The 25,530-nt window shown below is 39.7% G+C and overlaps 1 protein-coding gene and 1 pseudogene across 1 annotated transcript; one reads left to right on the top strand and one right to left on the bottom strand.

The window, feature by feature from the left end:
- Positions 1 to 575: 575 nt before the first annotated feature.
- Positions 576 to 2,148, bottom strand: LOC149153952 (uncharacterized). The gene is made up of 2 exons (XM_089443986.1): positions 888 to 2,148; positions 576 to 580 (listed from the first exon to the last, which is right to left on the bottom strand). The coding sequence occupies exons 1-2, from the start codon at positions 2,146 to 2,148 to the stop codon at positions 576 to 578; spliced, it is 1,266 nt and encodes a 421-aa protein (XP_089300112.1).
- A 1,353-nt stretch (positions 2,149 to 3,501) lies between these two features.
- LOC149153951 (putative purine permease 11 pseudogene) lies at positions 3,502 to 7,270 on the top strand (annotated as a pseudogene).
- Positions 7,271 to 25,530: the final 18,260 nt, after the last annotated feature.

The raw sequence follows: 25,530 nt of genomic DNA, 5'->3' as shown, positions 1-25,530 counted from the left end.
TTTTCTCTTTATTTTGTCAAGGATTTCGTTCCATGTGTCAGCTTTCAGCGGTCCCATACTTACTGGCATCCCTAGATAGGTGAAGTGGCTCCAGACAAGATTGTAGGAGACTCCTAATATACTTGCAATGCTATGGATGGTGTGAGTTGATGTATTCCAACCATATATGCAACTTTTTTGCTGATTGATCTTCCCCCCTGAGTATTCCATGAATTGGTCTAAGATCTTTTTAAAGCGCCTTGCTATAGTGATGGACGCTCCTCCAATTAGGAGGGTATCATCCGCAAATTGAGAGTGGTTGATGTTCTTTGTTCCTTGCTCAAATTTGATGCCCGTGATTAGACCTATTCTCCTATTGAAGTCCAGGGTTTGGCTAAGGGACTCGGCCATGAGGATAAACAAGTAAGGAGACAAGGGACAACCTTGTCTAAGGCCTCTAGAGGATTGAAAAGCAGCACACGGCCTCCCATTGATCAGAGGAGAGATCCAGGGTTCCGATATACAGGCTTTGATCATTGTGATGAAGGAGGAGTCAAAACCCATTTTGTGAAGGACAGCAAATAGAAAGGAATGCCTTACCCTGTCAAAGGCATTGGCAAGATCCAGCTTTAGAACAAACCCTTTCTCCTTTCTGCTTATGCTTGAGTGGATAGCCTCTTGCACAAGAAGGATAGAGTCAGAAATGTGCCTATTGGGAAGGAAGCCTCCTTGGTTTTCTGAGATCAGAGAATGAAGATGGGGCTTGAGCCTAGTTGACAGAATTTTTGTGATTATTTTGTATGCTGAGTTACATAAAGATATTGGCCGAAATCTTGAAAAGGTGGAAGGTCTATTCTCTTTTGGGATTAAGGCTAGGTAGGTAGAGTTGGTAAATCCCCCCATTTTGCCTTTCTTTAAAACCCAGCGTATCATCTTGATGAGATCTTTTTTGATCATCTGCCAATGCTCTCTGTAAAAGCTGATTGGAAACCCATCAGGTCCTGGAGCTTTATCTGGGTGAAGACTCCAAATCGCTTTTTGGATTTCTTCTTCTTCTACTTCTTTCTTGAGGTTGCTGTTCATTTCTTGTGTGACTCCTTTGAACAGATGCTGTAACAAACTTGAGTAGTCCTCCTCACCTTTATCCTCAGTCAGAAGGTTTTTGAAGTGATTGGTGGCTGCTTCCTTTATGGAGTCCTGAGTATTGTAGTTGTACCCTTCACTATCCTTAATTGTGCTCACAGTGTTTCTAGCCTTTCGAACTGTAGCCTGCTTATGAAAGTAAGAAGTATTTTTGTCTCCCTCCTGGAGCCAGAGCTGTCTTGACTTCAATCTCCATTTTGTTTCTTCGTCCTTTATAGTTTGTCTCAGCTGAGAGTATAGTTTTGTTTCGTTCTCTTTGGCTTGCTGGGTCAGCCCAAAGGCTTCAATGTTTCGCTGCACTTCCTCCAGATCTTGCTTAATTTTCTTTTTGCTCAACTCAGGCTCTTGGTAATTGTTCTTTGCCCAATTTTTTAAAGCCTGTCTTACTCTCTTTAGTTTTGTCTCCCAGATATAAGTTGGGGAGCCTTCCACGTGTTGTATCCAAGCCTGCCGCACCACGTCGTTTGCTGCAGGGATACGATTCCAAATGGAACAGTATTTGAAGGGGAGAGGTCCTAGCTGACATTGACTATGCAGAGTGAGCGTTATTGGATAATGATCAGAGGCGGAGACATTGAGAATATTTGACTGACCAGTAGTGAAAGTGGACAGATAAGCTATGCTTATGAGGAACCTGTCAAGACGCTCCATGATATTGCCGACTCCTATTCTTCTGTTGCTCCAGGTGTATCTTCGATTCTTAGGCCTGATATCTACAAGGTCTTGCTCCTGCATAATGCTCTCAAGTCGATTTCTGAAAGGATCTGGGGTGAAATGTCCCCCTCTTTTCTCGTTTGCATGCAATACCAAATTTAGATCCCCTGCAATAATGAGATTGTTGTCCCGCTCTTCTTCTATACTAGCTTCCAAAGTGTTCCAGCATACTTCTTTCTCTCTATACTGATTCGGAGCATATATATTGTAGATTACTACCGCTGCTCCATCTGTCTTACTTTCTAGATTAGCACGGATCCAGTTCTGGTGTATTCTGGTGGAGTTACAGTTCCATTTATTACTGTCCCACATTGTTAGAATGCCGCCTGAGGCTCCTCTTGCTTCGCTTGCACATCCACTGTAACGCTTTTGCTGGTTGATGACTCTATTAATTTCTGATTGATCTTGCTTTGTTTCTTGGATAAGAACGATTTCAGGGTTTTCACTTTGAATTAGATCCTTGAGGGCTACTATCTTGGAGGGGTGCCCTAATCCCCTACTGTTCCAGGATAGTATTTTCATCATGATTTACTGGTTACATGGAGAGGTGCTCGCCTCTCTTTGCCCTTGTTATTATTTTCTTTGTCCGAGTGCCCAAGAATAAAGGATTCTATAGGAGTCTGAGAGCCCATTGCAATGTCTTTCTGGGTACTTTCTTCTCTCTGTTGTTTGGCCGATTTTCTGCCAGGCCCATGTTTCTTTGGAACATCGCTGGGCGCTCCATGATCCTTTGATGAACTTCTGGTAATCCTGGTGGAGGGGGAGTCAGGGGAGGGGTGAGAAATGAGAGGGGGAGAGGGGTGGAGTGGAGGGTCAGAGGAGGGGAAATCAGGCACTGATTCTTCCTCAGAGAGGGATGCGAAGGGATTAGAGGATGGAGGGATGGGAGGATCGGGAATCCGAGGAGGAGAAGAAGGATGATGAAGGGGGGGCTGCTGGGAGGAGGAAGAAGGATGCTGAAGGGAAGAGGGTTGGAGGGGAGGGTGCTGATGGGAAGGACCAGGGGCTTCAGAGTCCAAAGATTTGAGGGGAAGGGATGATTTTTTCCTTTTAACAGTTTCCCATTGCCCATCTTGCTCTTCTGGTTCAACATTAACTATTTTAGGACATCTATTTGCAAAGTGTCCATATTCGTGACATACCTTGCATTTGAAGGGTATTTGCTCGTAATCCAGCTGCTGAATATGGCACCAGTCATCTACTTTCAGTTTGATTGCTTCCGGCAGTCCTCGGCCCAGATCAACTTCAACGCAAATCCGCGCACAAGCCTGCATGTTGTCTTTGGGTTCACTGCGGTCTATGTATTTTCCAACCGCGTTCCCTATTGCTTTCACAGAGTCATCCCCCCAGCAATGAAGTGGGAGGTGAGGTAGTCTGACCCAGACTGGAACCGCACTTGGTATATCTAGTTCAGGATCGAAATCCGGGGTCCATTTATTGAGATAGAGGCCCCTGGAATCCATAAAGTAAGGCCCGTTTCTGAATATTAGATCTTTATCCTCTTTGGTTTCAAAATGAAAGGTAAAATATCCTCTACCACAGAATCTGATGGATATTTTGCCCTGGATCTTGTCCGACCAATTTCTTTCGACCCATCTTTGCACTGTCTTGGGTGATGGCCATAGTCCTGTAAATTGCCCGATTAACCCTTTCTCTGCTAAGGAAATGGCTGCCATGCGTGGAATGGTCGGAGGCAGAAGAACTTCCTGTAAAACATCCAGCTTCTTCACAAACTTTGTTGCTGTTGGTCTAGGTCTTTGCGGAGGGAGAGACTTCACCAGGTTTGAGAAAGCTCGTTGCAGCTCCGGATCCCCACTAGGCGGATCCGGAGGATCCATGATTCAGCTCGATCAGTCGGCTCCAGGCAGGCTCAGGCGCAGGCTTCAGGCGCGCGCGCAGCAGCAGTTCACCCCCTCGAAGAGTAGCTCAAGTGGGATAGGTTTTAGCCCTTAAAACTTCAAAAATTATTATTTTAGAATAAAATTGTTAAAAACAAAACTTTATCAAATCCTTTAAATAGCCACAATATATAAAACTACCTTCCACATTCTTGAGTAGCGGAAACTACCTTCCACAACTTTTTATAATTACATTTCATGAAGCAAGCCTCCCAGGTTTATATGAAGTGTTGGGAATTTCTTTTTGAGTTTCAAATATAAATCCTTTAAATGTTTTAAGCAGCCACAATATATAAAACTACCTTCCACATTCCTGAGTATCCATAACATATGAAACTACCTTCTACAACTTTTATAATTACATTTCATGAAGAAAGCCTCCAAGGTTTATATGAAGTGTTTGGAATTTTTTTTGAGTTTTAAATATATTATAATTAGTTTGAAAAGAAAAGTTTTGGTTGTTTTATTATAGGATTTTATTAATAAGGTGAAGATTAATTGGTTTTAGTGGTGTTTAGTTTTTATTAAGTTTTAGGTTGAAATTTTATAAGAGGAGTTGGGATGAAAGCCATTTTTAGGGGGAATTAAATTACCTTAAGAGGCGTCTAAATTTAAGGGAGTTTCTTACGATTCAGATGATAACATCTTATTAGTAGGCATATTGTTTTTCCATCCAACATTAAAGCTGACCCAATCTGAACTTAACCTAGTCATGGAAAAAAAAAACGTATCTGAAACATAAAACCAACATAACCATATCACTTATGAAATGTATAACACTACCTTGTATCCTACCGTGACCTTTATTTTTGACTAATTAATTTAAACTAGGAATCAGAAAGATAATAGTTAAATAAGTAAATTGAGTGTAAAAAATGTTTATAGCTAATAATTTAGTTGATAAATTTAGATTATTTTGATTATTTTAAGCAAGTTATAGTAAACTTCCAAATCTTTCCCATTATTTTGAATTAGGTAATTAATTCAAAACTTTGATATTGTATTGAAATTTGTTACACTAAAACCAAATTAAAAAAAACCTTGATTGAGTAATTATTCCCAACTTTGATACTCTACTGTAGTAACTTATAAACCTTTCTTATTAGTTCAAAAGATGATTAATTCCAATAAAACGAATTATTAACTCTAATCCAAAGTTTTTACTTCGTTATTTTTATTAAAACGAGACCTGTCTACACCTTTACAGTCCTCTCTATTGAAAGGGCGTTTGATATTTCAATAACGTTCACATATCATGGACCCAACTCATCAGTCTTGTCTAGTTCTTTCGTCAGCTGCCATAAAGCTATATCACAGAGACACTTAGTTGAATTAATGGCTACCTCTTGCATGTTGCCCACCTCACTTCTTTTATGCAAGACCATTAGCTAAACAATACTTTTCCCAAATCGTCAGCATTTCAGGCAGCCCATTCTCTCAAGGTGCCTTTACAACTAATTCCAGGGCAGGGCAAAGTGCAGAACTCTGAACTTCTGACGTCATCTCTTCATCATCCCCAGTTCAAAAGGGTTATAGCTGTCAAGCATGAGAACATATATATGTTGTACGTTGCAGGCCTGAACGCAATTGTATCCCTAGGACATTTCTCCTCTGTAACGCGCTTACTTCTGCGGATTGTGAATTTTCTATGAAATGGCTTCTATCCAGGACGACACGAAGGCCTGTAATACCCAACTAGGTGAGTCAATCCGTTGTTTAAGCCAGTGGTGTTTATTTTAGTGCTATTAATGTCTTAGTTTATTGCTACTACTATAATTTAGGTGAAACTATAGGTAACTTGCACATAGTTAATAAGGTGAATCTCCAATACATAGCTCAAAATCTAGATTAAGAATTAAAATTCTACCATCCCTATTTGAATTGAAAATTTGGAGATCATTTTAGAAAGGAAGGGAAATTATTTGATTTAGTTTTTGTTAATCAGATTTCAAAATATTCTAAGAATTATTAATCAAATTAAATTTAGGAAAAAAGAAAACTATTTATTTTATTAATATTGTTGTTTATATTCTTTAACTTTTTAGATTTACAGAAAAAGAAAATTAATATTCCAAAAATCTATAATCAATCTCAAGAAACAAGAAGACCATGTATTTTATTAATATTGTTCATATTCTTGAAAATTTAGATTGATAGAAAAAAATAGAAATAAAAAAGTAATTAGATACAACATAAAATACATATTTAATGTGATTGATCTTAAAAAAACTACATATATAAAAATATATAATATTTTAAAATTTAGTGTAAATTTAAATTACTAAAAATAACTAATACAATTTATAACCTAAAAACTCACACAATTACAGTTCACTACATTTAATTAATAACCTAGTAACTCACAGCATTACAATTCACTATAACTTAAAAATCATAGAAGCATTACTTCCCATGGAAAAAGAGAACAAATACACTTTACTAATACACAATTTTTTTGTTGCCATTATGTTGCATTCCCTACAGATCATGTCGATCCGCTGAACGTGGAAGTGGGTCGCCATCATCCTTCCCCAATAACTCAGAGAAGAAAGGGCGTGGCTCATTGGTTTCTTGTGATAAGCAGCGTGGTTGCCTCTATTGTGGGGCAAGCAACCGCCATACTTCTTGGCAGGTTTTACTATGAACAGGGTGGCCATAGCCGATGGATCCTGACATTGTCACAGTGCCTAGGATGGCCCATTCTGCTCCTTCCAATTCTGCTTAAACGAAGCAGGCAGCTATTCTCCATGAGTCCAAATATGAGAAACAATTTTTTCGTCATATGTGTTGGACTGGGGATGCTCTCAGCTGTAGATTTCATTCTTCTAAGTTGGGGGCTATCTTTTCTGCCAGCTTCTACCTTCACTCTTCTCTGCGCAACACAACTGGCCTTCGCTGGGGTGTTTTCATTTCTTTTAGTCGGGCAGAGAATGAGTGCTTATGTTGTAAATTCATTGGTCCTGGTCACGCTGAGCGCAATAATGCTAGGAATTCATCACAGCGAACGACCTCAAGGCACAAGCAATAGACAATTCGTGCTTGGATTCGTTTTCACTATAACAGGAGCCGCCATTATTGCACTGATTCTGACATTGATGCAGCTTGTGTTCACCAAAGTTGTGAGTAAGGAAACATTTTCTATAGTTGTGGAAACCCAGGCTTGCGTGAACATTGTTGCAAGTGTGATTAGTGTGACAGGACTTTTGGCCAGCGGAGAATTCAAAAAGATCAAAGATGAGGCCCACAGTTTCAAATCGGGAACGGTAGCTTACTGCATGACACTGGCATGGATTGCTGTAGGGTGGCAGGTTTCTTATTTGGGTGCTCTGGGGCTCACATTTCTGGTCTCCTCTTTATTTTCCAACGTGATCAACACGTTGAGTCTGCCCATTGCGTCCATTTTTGCAGTCTTTATTTTCAAAGATAGTATGGATGGCATTAAGATTATCTCCATGCTGTTGAGCTTATGGGGATTGGCGTCCTATGTGTTTGGCGCATATGACAATTATAAGGTTCCCTCCTCAAGCCGTGCTTAAAGACAATTAAGAATAATGTTCCTGTCTTCCACTTTCTCGTCTATAATAAAGGTTTCCAAAATGGCTGAATCTGACAGTTCCCCCAGATCGAATCCGTTCGTTATGGCTGAAACAGTACTTAGGTTTCCAAAATGGCTGAATCTGACAGTTCCCGCAGATCGAATCCGTTCGTTAGGGCTGAAAGAGTACTTAAATTTGCTTGGTAGCTTCCAACGAAAAACCAGCGATGTTTCTTTCGAACTATTGAAACCTTATATAGGATTTTGCATGTATTACTATTAAGCCTGTTGCGATTGAATATATCCAGGTTCGAGTTAATTCAATCTTAAAGGAATTAGATTTTGAATTTAATGGAAGAATGGAAGGATCGAATAGTAATTTAAAATTAAGAGTCCTTTATGGAGGTTATATATATGGGAGAAAATTTTTGTTCATAGAGGTGTGTTTTTAAGTATTTTATTTGCAAATACTTTAAACATTTTGAAAAATGAAGGTATCTTATTAAATTTTTATTAAATTTTATCTATATTATTTAATTATAAATTTTAAAGTGGTTTTAATTATTTTATTTGCCAATACTTTAAAGGTTGATGAATTGGGTATTGTTATTGCGTTCGATGAATTGGGTATTGTTATTGTGCTCGATGAATTGGGGATAGGATTAGGATTGTTATTGTGTAAATCATAAGATTTAAAGTTCAAATCTCTATAAATGGGTTAATCTAGTCAATGAATGAAAAATGTTATTTATTAATATTTATTTATTTATTTTTTTTTATTATTAAATTTTTATAAATTTTTTTATATTTATTTAATTATGTTTATAGATATGTCTATTTAATTTTAATTTAATTATCAATAATTATTAGGTGGATGGTAGGGATTTAATCTCCGTAGAATATTCTAAAATATTCTTAATAATATACACAAATCAAATGCTAACATTTATTACCAAAGTAGTTATGCATTTTTTCCCTTTTGGTTAAATTCATTAATTAAAAAAATGTCACATGAACAAGTGTCATATGAAATGTCTGAGATCCATGTGACATAAGACCATTAAGGAGCATTAACAACCCTCATGCTGATTACTCCCAAAACACATAACACATGGGATTAGCAGTGCCATTGACACACTCTCCCCATCACTCACTATCCAAGGCATGGTGGTGATGGTAAGCACACCCTCCCTCATCATTTATGGCCTGATCTGGCCCAACGCACTTGTCCATCCGCTTACCAGGTAGGAAACATGATAAAAAGGGCACCAATAGATGCAAACATGGTTGCAACAACAAAAAACAACAACTTGAAAAAGTTAACAAAAGTCTGTTTGAGGTCATTGTTGCAACTATAGTGAGGGACCCCGAACGCCATCACAACGGAGGCAGAGGAAGGGGAAGGCCACCCCTCCATCCTTGGCATGGCCAGGGTGATGAACATTTCGTCAGTAGTATCCCCTGTCGACATCATTGTATGGTTGCAAAAGCTGAAGCCCATGAACTTCGCAACACTAGAGACCACCTATGGGATCTTCGTAATGTTCTTGGTTGCCAATTTAGGGACCAAGAAGATGCTACAATGTTGCTGAAAGGTAGCATCCTCGATCTCGACTTCCATCTAATGCATGCTCAGGCTACGCTTTGCACTGTTGTTGACACTCTAGGCATGTAGCTCCAGAACTTTTCCTCACCTTCAACTACCACTATTGATGACTCTTCCTTGCAGTCCCCGCATAACATCAGACTTCATAGTGAGTCACCCAAGCGTTAGTAGCCGCGTGGAGATACTAAGAGCACACCTACTGATCCTGACCCTTTTGGAAGCAAGGGTGTCCATGCTACTAGCCATATTAGAGCCCACCTCCCTTAGCCAACTGAGTATCCTGAAATTTCTAGTCAACCTGCCTCTACCGAGCACCCCCCTCTCAATGATGATGATTACTACAAGCCTACCCCAGTGGTATGGGAAGACCCTCTAGAGCATTAGATGGTTGAGTCACGCTTCTCCAGGTAGATTTTGGCATCACCATCACATAGCGTTTTCGAGATTTTTGTGTTCTTATCTCTATATCATTTTATGTTATGATGCACCAAACATACCAGGAGGGCATCTGGTTTCTCCTTTTTGGGCATATGTATCCTCCTACACTACTATTTTTTGTCTATTAATATCTTAGCCTCTGACTATGGTTGGCATTTGTTGGGCCAAAGAACTCACTTACATGTAATATCCGTACATTTCATGTAATACGAAGTCTCTTAACTTACAAAAAAAAGTCATATGAAATGAGTTACGATTTTTTTAGGCATGTGGTATTGATAACCCATGGTATTGTAACAAAGACTATTTATATATTAAGAATATCCATAATAAAATGGGGTTGAATCTCCATGGTTGAGAATCTTGTTACATATATGCTTGAAGATTTCCACAATTATTCATATTTAAAATGTTTTTCTTTTCCATAATAGAACTGTGTATAATAGTTAGTTCATCTAATGTTTTGGGTGGAACTCCACCCATCACGAGGGACTAGAAAGCTATGTGATGTCCAAAGAGTCCTTTAAATAGATAATATTTCTATGTAACCGTTAGAGAAATGTTATAAATTAATTAGATGATCATTAGATGACTGTTAGAGAAGAGAAATTAATTAATTAATAATTAAATAAACCAATCATGACCATAATAAAGTTTCTAAATATTAAATGAAATAATTTATAACATTTAAGATTAAAAGTTCTAAGTGAATTAATTAATATAAACCAAGATTAAAGGTCCAAGAGAGGTTAAATTGAATTAATTATAAGAATTGGAGATAAAAGGTTCGAGAGAGGTTAAATTGAATTAATTATAAGAATTGGAGATTAAGGGTCCAATAAGAGGAAAATTAAGAAAGGGAAGGGGGGAGGGTTAGTAAATAAAAGAGAGAAAATTATATACATATATATATATATATATATATATATATATATATATATATATATATATATATATATATATATATATATCCTAACCTTAGTTAGAAGGGGTACAATGACATTTGAATAATAGTTAAAGACATAGGAATATGATACTATTAGAAAGAAGGAGGGTCAAGTAAAGAAGCGGGGCGGGGACAAGGGCACTTATTATATGATTATATTACGATAAGATATGAAAGAGAAATCAATAAAGGAAAGGATGATGATCATGGAAAAAGGAGGAAGAGAGGAATCCTATTACAAGTGGAGATAAAAAATGAAAAGGCATAAATAAGGGGGGTGTGGGGTAGAAGAAAGAGAAGGGAATCATTAAGAGAGTTGAGAAGTAGACCTTAAAATTTATGATCCCCAGTTCCTTTCCTTTGAAAAATCCCACCTAATTTAAGAATTTAGAGCTAATGGCTACACCTCTTCTGAGAGTAATAAAGCCTTCCAAGCCACTTCTAATTCTAATCCTAAGTCAAAACATTATGTCTCCTCTCCCCTCTATTGCCAGGTCTCTCTTCCTTGCATAATCCATTGTGCGTAAAAATATCACAAATTAACATTAATAGTTTAACAATACCCTATGCACCACCCCACATAATGGCAATTAACAATATTAATCATTATGTCTTTCGCACATACTATGTGCTCCACACAATAAAAGCTTCACATAAGGAAACATAACAATATTCCTTATTTTCCCGTGCATACCCTATCCTATGTAAAAATTCAGACGATATACAATATATGATCTGGAAATTTATAAAAATATCTCCACATAATAGCTTGTGTAGCTTTGCCCATGCATTTGTTCTCTCCATAGCCTCATTACATGCATAACCACCTCCACACAGTGACTTCCATACTCAATAACACCTTTCAATCAATAATTGACATTTGAAACTATTATTAATAGACCTTCCTGATCCGGATTTAAACAGGAATGCAACAAATTACAGAGATAACCATATACACAAAGATGCAGCGGAAATAATACTTCATTTCATTAATGGAAAATACTGAAATATGCTTACAACCAGAAATGGAAATAAACCAGCTAGGGCGATGGTAGCTTATCTCTGAGAAGAGATGTGGTGGCTACATGCCTCTGAACTGTGTTACAATGAGGCTCGAAGGCCTATTTATTGTTGAGAAACAATGGAAAACCCTTAACATTCCAAAACCTAACCCTAGGAGATGAAATGCCAAATTGTGGGCCTCGTTTGGGTAAATTGGTACATCAACTTCCCGAGGTCGTAACTTTGGCCTACGATCTCCGTTTGACACGTACAATAGCTCGTTAGAAAGATCCATCCGAGCACTATCACTTTGGGAAGGGCAACATCATTGTATGGACCCATGTTGCCCCCAGATTTCCCAAAAAATGTCGTTTAGGGCCTCAAAACGGCTCCAGAAGTTCAGGACCCGAAAAACTGCTAAAAATAGTAAGTTGTGCTACAATTAAGGAAATTGAAAATGCTGAGAGAAACAATGGTGGGGGTCCAGGTGGACTTGGCAGGTGGCCACCAATATCCACCTGGATCATTCCTCCCCCCTTAGGAAGCAATGGTCCCCATTGCGTTGGGTTCCTCCATGAGATGAGGAAACTTTTGCTGAACTTGTTCTCTGGTGAGCCACTTGCCTTGCTGAAGGAGTTGGCCTACTTTGACAACTCGATACAGTTGGATATTCTGTTAGCGAGTGTTCTTGATTTGTGTGTCCATGATCCGATCAGTTGCAGCTTGTTCCATGCAATCTGGATTTAATTCTGTGGGTTTGAGCTGTTCTGCAATGTCGGATGTGTCTAGCAATGGTGGAAAGTATGGCCGAAGGTGGTCCACATTGAACACTAGGTGTAGGCCAAGGAATGGGGGAATGCTGAGCTCAAATGCATTGTCTCCCATAGCCTTAGTAATAGTGTAAGGACCATATCGGAGTGGTCTCAATTTCCGATAGGCTCCAGTAAGGCGTTCCTTTTGCAAATGCAACCAGACTTTGTCGCCCACTTGAAATTTGTGTGGCACCCGATGTTGATCATGTTGCTGCTTGTACTTGGCATTTGATTTCTCAAGAATGTCATGCACCTACTGGCGAATATGTTGGATGCGCTCAATGAAGCTGGTGGCCTTATCTATTTCTGACTGGACATGCGCTGAATTTATGTGAGTAGCTGCAAGTGGCATGGCCACATCAATGGGGCATAGTGGCCGGAATCCCAAACCCACCTGAAAAGGGCTATGGCCAGTGGAGCTGTGAAGAGCTTGGTTGTAGCTGTGCTAAACATAGGGGAGGCTCTCGTCCCATGTGCGTGGATGCTTTGAGTTATACATGCGCAGAATGTGCACAATCATCCTATTGACAACCTTTGTCTGGCCATCAGTTTGAGGATGGAAGGCTGTGGACTTCGTGAGTTTGGTGTCCAGCATTGACCAGAGACTGGACCAAAATGTGCTGAGAAACCGACTGTCCCGATCTGAGATGATAGAATGTGGGATCCCAAAGTGCACCCACACTCGTTCAAAGAAGAGTTTAGTAGTGGCTTCTGCTGTGATATTCTTCTTGCAGGCCACCATAATGGCCATCTTCGAGAACCTGTCGACGACCACAAAAAAACAGTCATTTCCATGCTTAGTGGAAGGAAGGCCTGAAATGTAATCCATGGAGATGGATTCCCAAGGTCAACTAGGGGTAGGCAATGGGGTATAGAGGCCGTGCTTCTTAATGGTCGGTTTGGCAATGGCACAGGCAGTACATGATCTGATGTACTTCCCAACATCCTGTCAAAGATTCGGCCAATAGAAATAATTTTGCAGTACTGCCACTGTTTTCTTGACCCGAAATGCCCAGCAGCCCGACTGTAGTGTGCTTCCCAAATCATCTCGGCACGCTCGCTTGAAGGAACACAAAGGTGACCTAGGTGGCATAACAGGGCATCCTGGAGGTGAAAATCTGGAACATGCCGACCCTCCAAGAGTGTCTGGTATGTGTGGCCGAATTCTGGGTCGCTTTTGTAGGGAAGTGGCCAATCAGAAGTCTCGTGCCCACAAGAGTTGAGCACGGTGGTTAACACCATGATCGGTGGTCGACTAAGGCAATCTGCAACATTATTGGTGTTGCCCTTCTTATACTTGATATTCAAGTGGAACTGTTGCAGGTATGTAGACCACTTCTGATGGCAATCATTCTGCAATTTCCCTTGGGTTTGTATGAACTGTAGGGGTCGGTGGTCTGTGTGGATGACCGTTTCCTTCCCCAAAATGTAATGCTTCCATTGTCGGTAGGCCTGTACAATGGAATATATCTCTTTATCATAAGTGGGGTACTTCCGGACTGTGTCTGAAAGTGTTTCACTGTGATATGCCACTGGATGTCCATGTTGAGTAAGGACTGCCCCAATAGCATAGTCAGAGGCATCTGTCTCGACCTCAAATGGTTGTTGTAAATCTTGGTAATGCGAGCACTGGTGCCGTGCAGAGGCGATCCTTCAACTCCATGAATGCCTTCTGTTGAGATTCAGACCAAAAGAATTTTGCTTTCGCCCCTCCCTTGGTGACTTGACTCAAGGGCCAAGTAATATGAGAAAACCCCAACACGAACCTGCGGTAGAAGTTGGCAAGACCTAGAAAGCTGCGGAGCTCTGTTAGAGTGGTTGGAGATGGCCAATCCCGAATGACTTGGATCTTGGCTGGATCGACATGCACCCCTTGTTCATCAATGATGTATCCCAGATACTGAACCTGGGTCATGCCAAAAGTGTATTTCTCCAAATTGGCACATATCTTGTGTTGCCGCAGTGTTTGGAGAACCTGTCGGAGGTGGTGGAGGTGCTCTTCCCAACTCTGGCTGAAGATCGGAATGTCATCCAAGTATACTACTATAAAGGAGTTGGTGAATGGCCGCAAGATGTCATCCATTAGCCTCATGAAGGTTGCAGGAGCATTCGTCAATCCGAAAGGCATAACCAACCATTCAAAAAGGCCCTCCTTGGATTTGAAGGCAGTCTTCCACACATCAGAGGGTTCGATTGGTACCTGGTGATATCCTGACTTCAGATCGATCTTGCTGAAATATTTTTCCTCCTTTAGTTGGTCCAAGAGGTCATCAATCCGCGGGATCGGGTACCTATTATGGACAATGATCTTGTTCAGTGCCCGATAGTCAATACAGAGTCTCCACATCCCATCCTTCTTCTGTACCAACACAATCGGGCTCCCACAAGGCGATGAACTCGGACGGATGTGACCTTTCTGCAGGAGCTCCTGAATCTGCCTCTTGATTTCATTGTTCTCCAGAACAGAGCACCAATAAATTGGTCCATTGGGTAGCGGCGCACCTGGGGTCAAATCGATGGAGTGCTTGACCTGACAGTGTAGAGGAACCCCTGCAGGGGAGGTGAAGATGTCCTTGTACTCCTCCACAACCTTGTCCATATGTAGTTGTCGTGCAGAGGGACCCCGTCTGGAGGCCGCGACCACCGTCTTCTTCTTTCCTTGAGGGCGTATCATCAGGAAAACAAAATTCCTGGTTTTGGAAATGATCTTACTGCATTGTTTTGCAGTAATCAAAGAGATGGCAGTAGGTGGTGCTACCTCTGGTATCTCGTACAACTTATTTCCTAATGTAATAATAACAGCACGGGGCCTTGATTCATACACAGCATGTCGCTTCCACAAGTATGGTTGTCCTAATAATACATCACAAACTTCAAGGGGAGCAATGTCACACAATACCTCATCCGTGAAGGGCTTGATGTTGTATGGAAGGTGACACTACTGGCTCACGCGAAGATCTCGTCCTTGGTGAAGCCACCCAATGGTGTATGGTTGTGGATGTGCTGTGGTCGGTAAGCCCAACCATTTCACGACCTTTGCCGAAATGAGGTTCTTTTGACTCCCGCTATCAACAATGAACTGTATGAGGGAGCCCTTTACCCACATCTGGGAGTGGAAGAGACGCTCCTCCTCCTCTGGATCTTCGGGTTCATTTTTCTGGACCTTGGCGGTAGCAACAATGGCGTTGGGATCCGCATCAATGATCTACTTCCCTTTTTCATTCCCCTTATCGGGTTCTGACTCAGAGTCGGAACATGCATCTGATTCTGAAACCTTTAGCTCAGCCACCAGTGACTGCTTGGCCCGACACTCACTTGTGTTGTGAGTGGAGCTCTTATGGAACTCACACCATTTTCCAGTGTCCTTTTTCGGCTTCGCGGCGCTGTTCTTTGCTTGCAGCTTCGGCGGGTTGTCTTGGGCTGTCCCGCCTTGGCTTTGTCCTTTGTTCTGTGGTTTACGGGCACCTTTCCCCTGCTTTGGATTCGCAGATCCAAAGTCTCGCTTCTTTTGTTTAAACTTCTACTCGACCTTGACAGCATATCGGTATGCTGCGCCAAGCGAGGAGATGTTCAAGAATTGTATTTCTTCCTGGATGTACTTGTGCAGGCAGCCACTGTATTTAAGTATCAAATGTTGCTCTGAATCCTTGATACCCAACTTTGTGCGAAGGGTATGGAAAAGATTGGTGAACTCCAACACATCTTGGTCCCTTCCCTGCCGCAACGTGGTCCACTTTATGTATTCATCCTCATAGCTTCCGACAGGGTAGTACTGCTCCTTGATGGCATCCCGGAATGAATTCCAGGTGGGTGCGGCTGAAAATAGTGAACCAGTACTTTCATCCTTCTGCTCGCAGTAGGTTTCCCACCAGTCCTTGACGTGGGGGGCTGCTTTGAGAAGAGCGAAAATAATCTTTTCCCGACTCAAAAATTCATGAACAGAAAAATAACCCTCTAGCAGATTTAACCATTTATCTACGGCATCTGCGTCTATCTGACCCTCGGATATGGGGATTTCAAAATGAACTTGTACCTTAAAGGGCGTGGTGTTTCCAGAGTAGCTGCTGGAAGCCGATGCGTCACTTCTGGGTAGCCGCTGAAGGATCTGGGCAAAGCTGTCCATCATCGCGTTCCGTTGTCGCTCGAGGGCTTCTTCGAGCAAGATTTTGATGGGATCTCTTGCCCCCTCTTCTTTCTTCTCATCCGCCATGGGAGGTCATCAGGATTTGCGAGGCTGGTCTTGTAAAGGTTCAACTAGTTCAAGCCCTAACTCCTTATAGCCCGACCTTGTTGGGGACATGCAAAGAAAAATAGAGAAAAAGCAGACCGCTCTGATACCACTGATCCGGATTTAAACAGGAACGCAACAAATTACAGAGATCTAACCATATACACAAAGATGCAGCGGAAATAATACTTCATTTCATTAATGGAAAATACTGAAATATGCTTACAACCAGAAATGGAAATAAACCAGCAAGGGCGATGGTAGCTTATCTCTGAGAAGAGATGTGGTGGCTACATGCCTCTGAACTGTGTTACAATGAGGCTCGAAGGCCTATTTATTGTTGAGAAACAATGGATAACCCTTAACATTCCAAAACCTAACCCTAGGAGATGAAATGCCAAATTATGGGCCCCGTTTGGGTAAATTGGTACATCAACTTCCCGGGGTCGTAACTTTGGCATACGATCTCCGTTTGACGCATACAATAGCTTGTTAGAAAGATCCATCCGAGCACTATCACTTTGGGAAGGGAAACATCGGTCCATGGATCCATGTTTCCCCCAGATTTCCCTAAAAACGTCGTTTAGGGCCTCAAAACGGCTCCAGAAGTTCAAGACCTGAAAAACTGCTAAAAATAGTAAGTTGTGCTACAATTAAGGAAACTGAAAATGTTGAGAGAAACAATGGTGGGGGTCCAGGTGGACTTGGCAGGTGGCCACCAATATCCACCTGGATCACTTCCCTAACTACAAACGTCCTTCATTAAACGCTTAGGAGGGAGGTATGAATTGCTACATTTCTACTTTCATATATCCATCCCTGTCGATGCATGTTTTCTCTCTTATGCTACTTACACAACAAGAATTTCCTATAATTAAGTTATTGTTGGACATATTAGGCTATTATTATTATTAAAAAAGAATTAAATAGTGGTAGTTCCTAAATACAAATAAAAAAAATATATTTGTACATTGCTTTGCACACACACATTTGTTCTGTGCACACATTTTTTCCAAATAGCTAACTCTGCAAAAAAGATATTTGTATATTTATTATTTTAATGAACCTTGTCTGGAGTTTCACCTAAGCAGAACTTTCACTCTGTAGGTAGCTCCGCCCACTACCTGTTCACACAAGAAATTCTCTATAAACTGCTTATTCCTCTTAAGAAAACTTGATAATTACGGTAAAGATACTTAACTTTTGTTTTGTTTTTTTGTTTTTTTAATTCCGAACTGAGCAATTTCATTCACACTGTCAACAAGGTTTCATTGACAACCCAATTCAATATATACAAAAAATATGGTTATGAGTTCGCAGTGTTATCCAACTTTGCATTATTTCAAAGCATTAAAATATTAAAATAAAATCATGATTTTCAAAGCATTAAAATATTAAAATAAAATCTTGATTTTCAAAGCATTGAAATTTTAATATTAACATGTATTTTCAAAATTAATACAAAATGCAAAGATTTGAAGCTTTCATTATGATATTGAACACATTAAAATAAATATTTACTAATTGTGTTAATCAACATAACAAGAAGGTCGATTAAAGTTCAAAACTGCAACATGTCTAATGTTGATACTTATTAATAGTCTAATGTCCATATTTGTTTACCAATAGTCTACTATCAATATGATTCTAGTGTGGAGTGTGTGTTAGGGTCCTACAATAATAGGATTCATAATTTTGAATTGGCTATGGTTAGTCCTGTAATATTGTACATACTTTTGCTTTCTGCAAAATGTTTTCCATATTAAAAATTAAAAATTGTAAAGAGGGTATATCCTAAAAGAATAATTAAAGGACAAAAAGGAAGAAAATGATCACGAAAGTGTACAAATTCAAATGCCACTCCTTTTACTTTAATTTGCAAAATAAGATTGTGTACAACTTGTCAAAAATTCCACAATCCATGATGGTCAAATAGTTTAATCTTGATTCATTCATGCTTTAAATTTCATGTTGATAGATAGAGAATAAAGATCTAGCCAAACTGTTTAAACTTGGAAGATCAGTAGTTAGGTAGAGAATAATAATGAGCTCATCAATTTAATCTAAGCCATTGGAAGTTATAAGGTTAGAATTAGATAGTTTTCTTATCAAAAGAAAAGGAATTAAAGGGTTAGCAAGCTCAAATGCACCCATTAAAATGAAGAGAAAATGCTAGGATAAATAAAGGGTAGGTAAAAGAAATGTTGCAAATGCATAAGTTTGCTAAGTGATCTAAAATGAGGGTTTGAACATCTTGTCATGCTTACAAGAACCTCCCACTCCAAAGCTTAAACAAACATGATCTAGCTTATGTTGACAATTGCAGAATTATGTACTTGAAATAGGTGTATGTGCTTGTTTGTTTTCATCTGTTTAAGTGATTTAACTTGATTTGTTTCAGCTGACATTAAACATATATATCAGACATATAATGCAGCAAATAAACATCACACATAACAGTAAATTTAATAAGGAGTTCACCTTGATCTCGTGGGCTACGTCTCCGTGAGCTCTTGTCAACTTGACTTGGCTCTTTGGGATTATGGCCTGAATTATTTTACAAGTTCCACACTCAACTCCAGAAGGTTATTGATTGAACCTATAGGCTTAGAAAAACCATATACATCCCTGTCATGGCTTTCCTCTTTGTGAAAGTAGATCTAGGCTGCCTTGGACTTGATTCCTTCAGCAAGTGCACTGAGCTTCCTTGAGCTTCTTAATGGCACAAACTCCTTTAGAATGCTTCAAATGTATCTAAAACCTCTACTAATGTCTCTAAAACATATCTAAAATCAACAAGTGACTGTTCATTTTCTCAAAACGAGCACTGCATCCCCGATCTAGGCCTTCTTCCACGGTTGGCTCTGGGTTGCCTGAAACTTCCCTTCAACATCTCGACCTTTAGAAGTTTCCAAATGCTTATAAGAACACCTTCATTGGATTCAAAAGGTTCATTACAATTAGGAACGACTGTTTTGTTTTACTAAGAATTGATACAGGTAGCTCCTGCAACAGCCTCCAACCCCTGGTGGCCCTGAGTTCCAAAATCTCCCTGGATGAAAATCTCCTTGAAGATGGCTTCTTCAGCTTCTCTGGACTATTCCAATGGCTTCAGAAAGGTCCAAATTAGTCTAGGTAGACTCTTGTTTCACTCTCCTAGCTCAAAAATTACCTCGTGAGTTCATTTACTCAGTCTCTCCTAGAATTACTCCACCAAATTTGGAAAACTGCAGCTAATTGCAGTTATCTGGAGCTAAATTTGGCAATTCTTGCCAATTTTGGAGGTTTTCCAAGCTTGACCATCGGGCTGACTATAACCGTCGGCAGAAAATTTGCATGTGACCACGTGTTCCAGTGGATAAGGTTTGTGCTAGAGGGTTGGCAGTTAACTGTCACTGCTGGCGGCTTTTTCGGCATGTAACCACTCTATCGGGACTACTGGCGGTTTAGACCGTTGGCGGTCTATCCCCAAACTGTCAATTGTTAGTCTTTAAATATAAACTTCAAACAATAGTTGTTAAGATCCAATGCGTAGTCGAGACGGTTAGAACCTTTGGTTTGCTCGTGGGAGGTCACGAGTTTGATCCCGCTTGACCCCAACATAATTTTACCATACCAATTCAGGGCCACGTGGCGGCTCCGGGCTTGCCACATGTCAACTCATGATTGGTCCACCCAGAAGGAATATTCCAGCAAATATTTTGGAGAATATTCTAAGGAATATTCCTCAAAATATTCTTTTTTTTAATATTTCCAAAAATAAAAAATTTCTTGAAAATTGCAGTTTTACTGAACTTTTCAAAATGCGATAACTCCTTCATATAGTGTCAGTTTTTTGAGCTGTTCACGGCACCAGAATCAGGAAAACGAGATCTATCCGATCGTTTAGGTTTGACACTCTTTCGAACACTTTGAAATTTGAGCTATCATTGAAGTCCTGGATCAATATCTGATCACTCCTCCCCATTGGGAATCTTTTGGACCCCAAAAGATTGATATATTGATCTGAACAATAGATGAGAGTACAAAACCCTCTTCTTTCAGCCTCCATACACTTTCCTTGCATGGTTAGTTCCTTTAAACAAAAACACGAAGGTAGTCGACACTTCCCTTCCTGGATGCGCTTGTCCTCCTATTAAGAACATTCTTCCTTGAACTCATTCAAAATTTACAAAAGGTCTCTGAACATTGCTTCCAAGCCACTTCCATGAAAAAGTCACAAATGTAACCATGGCGACTTTTGTTGCTGCAAATCTTCTTCTGTAGACGATGTCGAAAGAAGAAAATAACTTGATGAAATAAATTCTTGTTTCAACAAAAGAAACAACTTTCACATCATGTGAATCATCATCATGTCTTTACATCTTGTTTACAAATGATCGACTATATCAAAAGTTGACAAAAATCATGCCTTTCAAACATTTGACCCTTCAAGTCAAGCATGTACAAAAAGAATTTAAACGATGCTTTTACAAAGATGAAACACTTCATCATTATCTCCCTTTTACAATCTTGGAGATCAAATCAACTTTTCCCAGTCAATATTACATTACATGCATGTTTAAAACAAAGTAATCAACCCTTCAAGTTAATCACACATACATGTTCAAAATACTAGGAAATCATCATCATCCCTGTGCTCATGCATATCATTCTCATGCATGCATTTCATCCTTCAACTTTCTCTTAAGTACAATCATAAGTACAAGATCCTCGATCACATGTACATGTACTTTCAAAGCTGAAATGAATATAACTTTCGCTGCAATAAAGCGAGTCTCATATAAATCGTTTCCATCCTACAACTTGCATTCCCTTAGCAAGGAAATGCATTTAATCAAAAGACATGAAACTTTAATTGGATAAGAACTCTAACCATTTCTTACCAATCCACATCAAAGGAACTTCCTTTAATTGCACATTAACATCAACATGTGGATCATCCTGACACATATCAATGATGGAAAATTCCTTTCCATTCTTTCCATACTCTTTCTCCACTTTCTTCAACTTTCGTGGAAGCATTGTTGGATTTAGAGTCCAACACCTTTCAGCAGTATGTCCTTGCTTATGGAAATAGCTAAAACACATGTGCATCTCCTTGACATCATAATTTGCATTGTTCAATGGACCTTTGGCTTCTTGCCTTCTTTCCTTCAAAATTTTCCTGTATGTGGCCATTCTTTTGCAACATCTAGAAACACTATGGTTAACAAAACCAAAAAAAGAACATGCAATTATTTTCCAATGCTTATGTGGAAATTTACCATGCTTTACATGATGAAAGGAAATATGATTTAAATCAGATTTACACCTTTTTCTTTCACCTTCATTACCTTCATGAGGAGGTGAATCAAATGAAGAAGAAGCTCCCTTTGGAACACCATCAATCCCTTCAATGGTTTTAGAGCTTTCAGAACTGTCTTGTTCAAGTGAATGCTTATGAACACCTTCTTCCTGAAAATTATGTTTAAAACTATTGCATTCCCCAAGAATAAAATCTTTACAACCTTGAGGTAGAGAACCTAAAATGAAACTCCTTCTAGGAACTGTTTCAATTGCCTTCATGGCTGCTTTGGAACTTTCTCCATAAGATTGTCCATATCCAAGACCCAAATACTTAGGCCTTTCCTCAACCATTATTGGCTCAACAATACTCTGTGCATGTTTGCCCAATCCTTTTCCTTCATATCCCATTTTGGACATTAACTTGGACCCTATGCCTCTTGAATGTTTCTCAAAAGAACCAACATAAACATTCTTATAAGAATTTGAAGACAAACTAGAATTGTTTACCTCTTCTTCAAGCTGATACTTGGATAAGGCTTCTTTGGCAACAAGGAGCTGTGTTTCCAACTCATGCATCCTTTCTAGATTCATGTTTGCAACCTAAATTTGGCTTTCCATTTCCTGCAATTGGTCAGAAAGAAACTGCTTCTGTTCCTTCATGGAATTCAACTGCTCTTGAAGTTTAGTGCTCTTCCTTTCATCCTCATACATTTCTCTCACCATATTCATCATGATGAAAAGTTCTTGCTTCAAACCTTCATCAAAGGATCTTGTGAAGGAGGAAGATTTTGAGGAGTCACTTGTAGAATTTGTCATTATAAAAGCGAAAAAAATAACTTCAACAAAATTCAGAATCTATTAACAAATTTCTGAACCAAATGACTACACCACATGACTACACAGTCAATCTCTTATTCAAGCAACCATTTTGCATCAAACCTCTTGTGCTTCAAGGATTGCCTTGAGGTCCTTGGGGTAAGGAGAATGCCTTCAACCCTTCTTCCTTCTTGTCCTCTCCTAGACTTAACTAACAATAGCTTTCCCTTCACCTTTGCAAACTCAAACAATAGTTAGTTCACAAATAATAAAACAGTAGAATTATTTGTACTGCTTAAACACCTTTCAAGTCAAACAAGCAAATAGATTGCTCTATCAATCAAGCAACCTGCTCTGATACCATCTGATATGAAATGAGGGTTTGAACATCTTGTCATGCTTACAAGAACCTCCCACTCCAAAGCTTAAACAAACATGATCTAGCTTATGTTGACAATTGCGGAATTATGTACTTGAAACAGGTGTATGTGTTTGTTTGTTTTCATCTATTTAAGTGCTTTAACTTGATTTGTTTTAGCTGATATTAAACATATATATCAGACATATAATGCAGCAAATAAAAATCACACATAACAACAAATTTAATAAGGAGTTCACCCTGATCTCGTGGGCTACGTCTCTGTGAGCTCTTGTCAACTTGACTTGGCTCTTTGGGATTATGGCTTGAATTATTTTACAAGTTCCACACTCAACTCCAGAAGGTTACTGACTGAACCTATGGGCTTAGAAAAACCATATACATCCCTGTCATGGCTGTCCTCTTTGTGCAAGCAGATCTAGGCTCCCTTGGACTTGATTCCTTCAGCAGGTGCACTGAGCTTCCCTGAGCTTATTAATGGCAAAAACTCCTTTAGAATGCTTCAAATGTGTCTGAAACCTCTGCTTCTATATCCAACACATATCTGACATCAACAAATGATTGTTCATTTTCTCAAAACGAGCACTGCATCCCCGATCTAGGCCTTCCTCCACAGTTGGCTCTAGGCTGCCTGAAACTTCCCTTCAGCATCTCGGCCTTTAGAAGTCTCCAAATTCTTTTGAAAACACCTTCATTGGATTTAGAAGGTTCATTACAGTCAGGAACGACTGTTTTTTTGCTAAGAATGGATACTGGTAGCTCCTACAATAGCCTCCAACCCCTGGTGGCCCTGAGCTCCAAAATCTCCATGTACAAAAATCTCCTTGAAGATGGCTTCTTCAACTTCTTTGGACTATTCCAATGGCTTTAGAAAGGTCCAAATTAGTCTAGGTAGACTCTTGTTTCACTTTCTTAGCTCGAAAATTACCTCTTGAGTTCATTTACTCAGTCTCTCCTAGAATTACTCCACCAAATCTAGCAAACTGCAACTAACTACAGTTATCTGGAGCTAAATTTGGCAATTCCAGCCAATTTTGGAGGTCTACCAAGCTTGACCGCCGAGCTGACCATAACCGTCGGTGGAAAATTCGCATGTGACCAAGTGTTCCAGCAGATAAGGTTTGTGCTGGCGGGTTGGCAGTTAACTGTAACTGCTGGCGACTTTTTCGGCATGTAACCATGTTGTCGAGACCGTTGGCGGTATATCCCCAAACCGTCAACTATTAGTCTTTAAACATAAACTGCGAATAATAGTTGTTAAGATCCAATGTGTAGACGAGACAGTCAGAGCCTTTGGTTTGCTCGCGGGAGGTCACGGGTTCAATCCCGCTTGACCCCAACATAATTTTACCATACCAATTCAGGGCCATGTGGTGGCCTTTGGGCTTGCCACGTGTCAACTATTGATTGACCCACCCAGAAGGAATATTCTAGAGAAAATTTTGGAGAATATTCCAAGGAATATTCTTTTTTAATATTTCCAAAAATAAAAAATTCTTGAAAATTGCAGTTTTACTGAACTTTTCAAAATGTGATAACTCCTTCATACGGTGTCAGTTTTTCGAACCGTTCATGGCATCGGAATCAGGACGACGAGATCTATCCGGTTGTTTACGTTTGACACTCTTTAGAACACTTTGAAATTTGAGCTATCATTGAAGTCCTGGATCAATATCTGATCACTAAGTCAAAAGAACATTCATTATGCTTAAACCTATGTTTCATGTGCAGGAGGAATTGTGAAAAGAAAGGATATTCACCAAAGCTTGTTTACTAATTTCCCCTCATTTGACTACACCCCACATACTTATTTGCTAATTTCCCCCATTATCCCTTCATTACTTATAAATACCCTTTTCCCCTCATTTTGACCTCTACCCCTTGGTTTCACACATTCCCCTAGAAATTACCCTTCAAAAATCATCTCCCCTTCCCAAAACCCCTTTCCCTAGTGCGAAACCCATTCCCCATTACAAATATCACCTTACCCCATTATTAATTTCCTTTTCCCATTAAAAACCCACAAAAACCCTTTATCCTAAGTTTTTATTTACTATGCCCCTGCATTATGTAATTAACGTCCCCACTTTATATTTCCCCGATACCCTTTTTTAACCCACCATCCCTTGGTGCAGTTAAAAAACAAACGCCACATAACCCATGGTCTCACCTTTATTAACTCGTTGCTCACATTAAATCCCAACATTATTAATTAATTAATTACAATTCTTTTTAAATAAACCCCTTGCCCCACCAAACACTTTCTTGACTCCGTTCGTGCAACTTCACTGCGCGATATCCCTCCGATTTCTCACCCCCAAATCTGACGGTGCACATCCATATCACACGGATCCATTGTCCGCTAGTTAACAACCCTAGAGCATGCGAGATTCGTGGTTTTGGCTAGGCATTGTTCTGCTACATGGCAGCACCAGGTTATATCGCGTGCTCATGAAAAATACTGCTCACCATCCAAAAGCGGTGCGATATCACACAAAACCACCTCCCCGCCTAAAGGAAAAACTTCCCACTATTCATTGGCCAAATTCCACGCCAAAATGTAACCATTATCGGTTAAAAGGCCGAGAAAGCCCCAGTTCGCTCATTTCGTTCATTTTCACTGTAAACCTTTGCTGAGCCATTTATGACACCCTGAACCTCTAAGCGACCAATTTAGCCACTTTTACCACCTGAAGATGCTGCATACACCAAATTGAAGCAGCATATAGCTAGTTCAAGCCTCAG

The sequence above is a fragment of the Pinus tabuliformis genome, chromosome 9 (genome assembly GCF_031772625.1).
Source record: "Pinus tabuliformis cultivar Carrire ecotype Pingquan chromosome 9, CPIR1, whole genome shotgun sequence".
NCBI classification, from domain to species: Eukaryota; Viridiplantae; Streptophyta; class Pinopsida; order Pinales; family Pinaceae; genus Pinus; species Pinus tabuliformis.
The sequence above is the reverse complement of the archived record's forward strand: the minus strand, read 5'-3'. Positions and strand labels throughout refer to the sequence as shown.

Excerpts from the sequence above, each read along its gene's own strand:
- LOC149153952 (XM_089443986.1), bottom strand. The coding sequence starts at position 2,148 with ATGTGGGACAGTAATAAATGGAACTGTAACTCCACCAGAATACACCAG.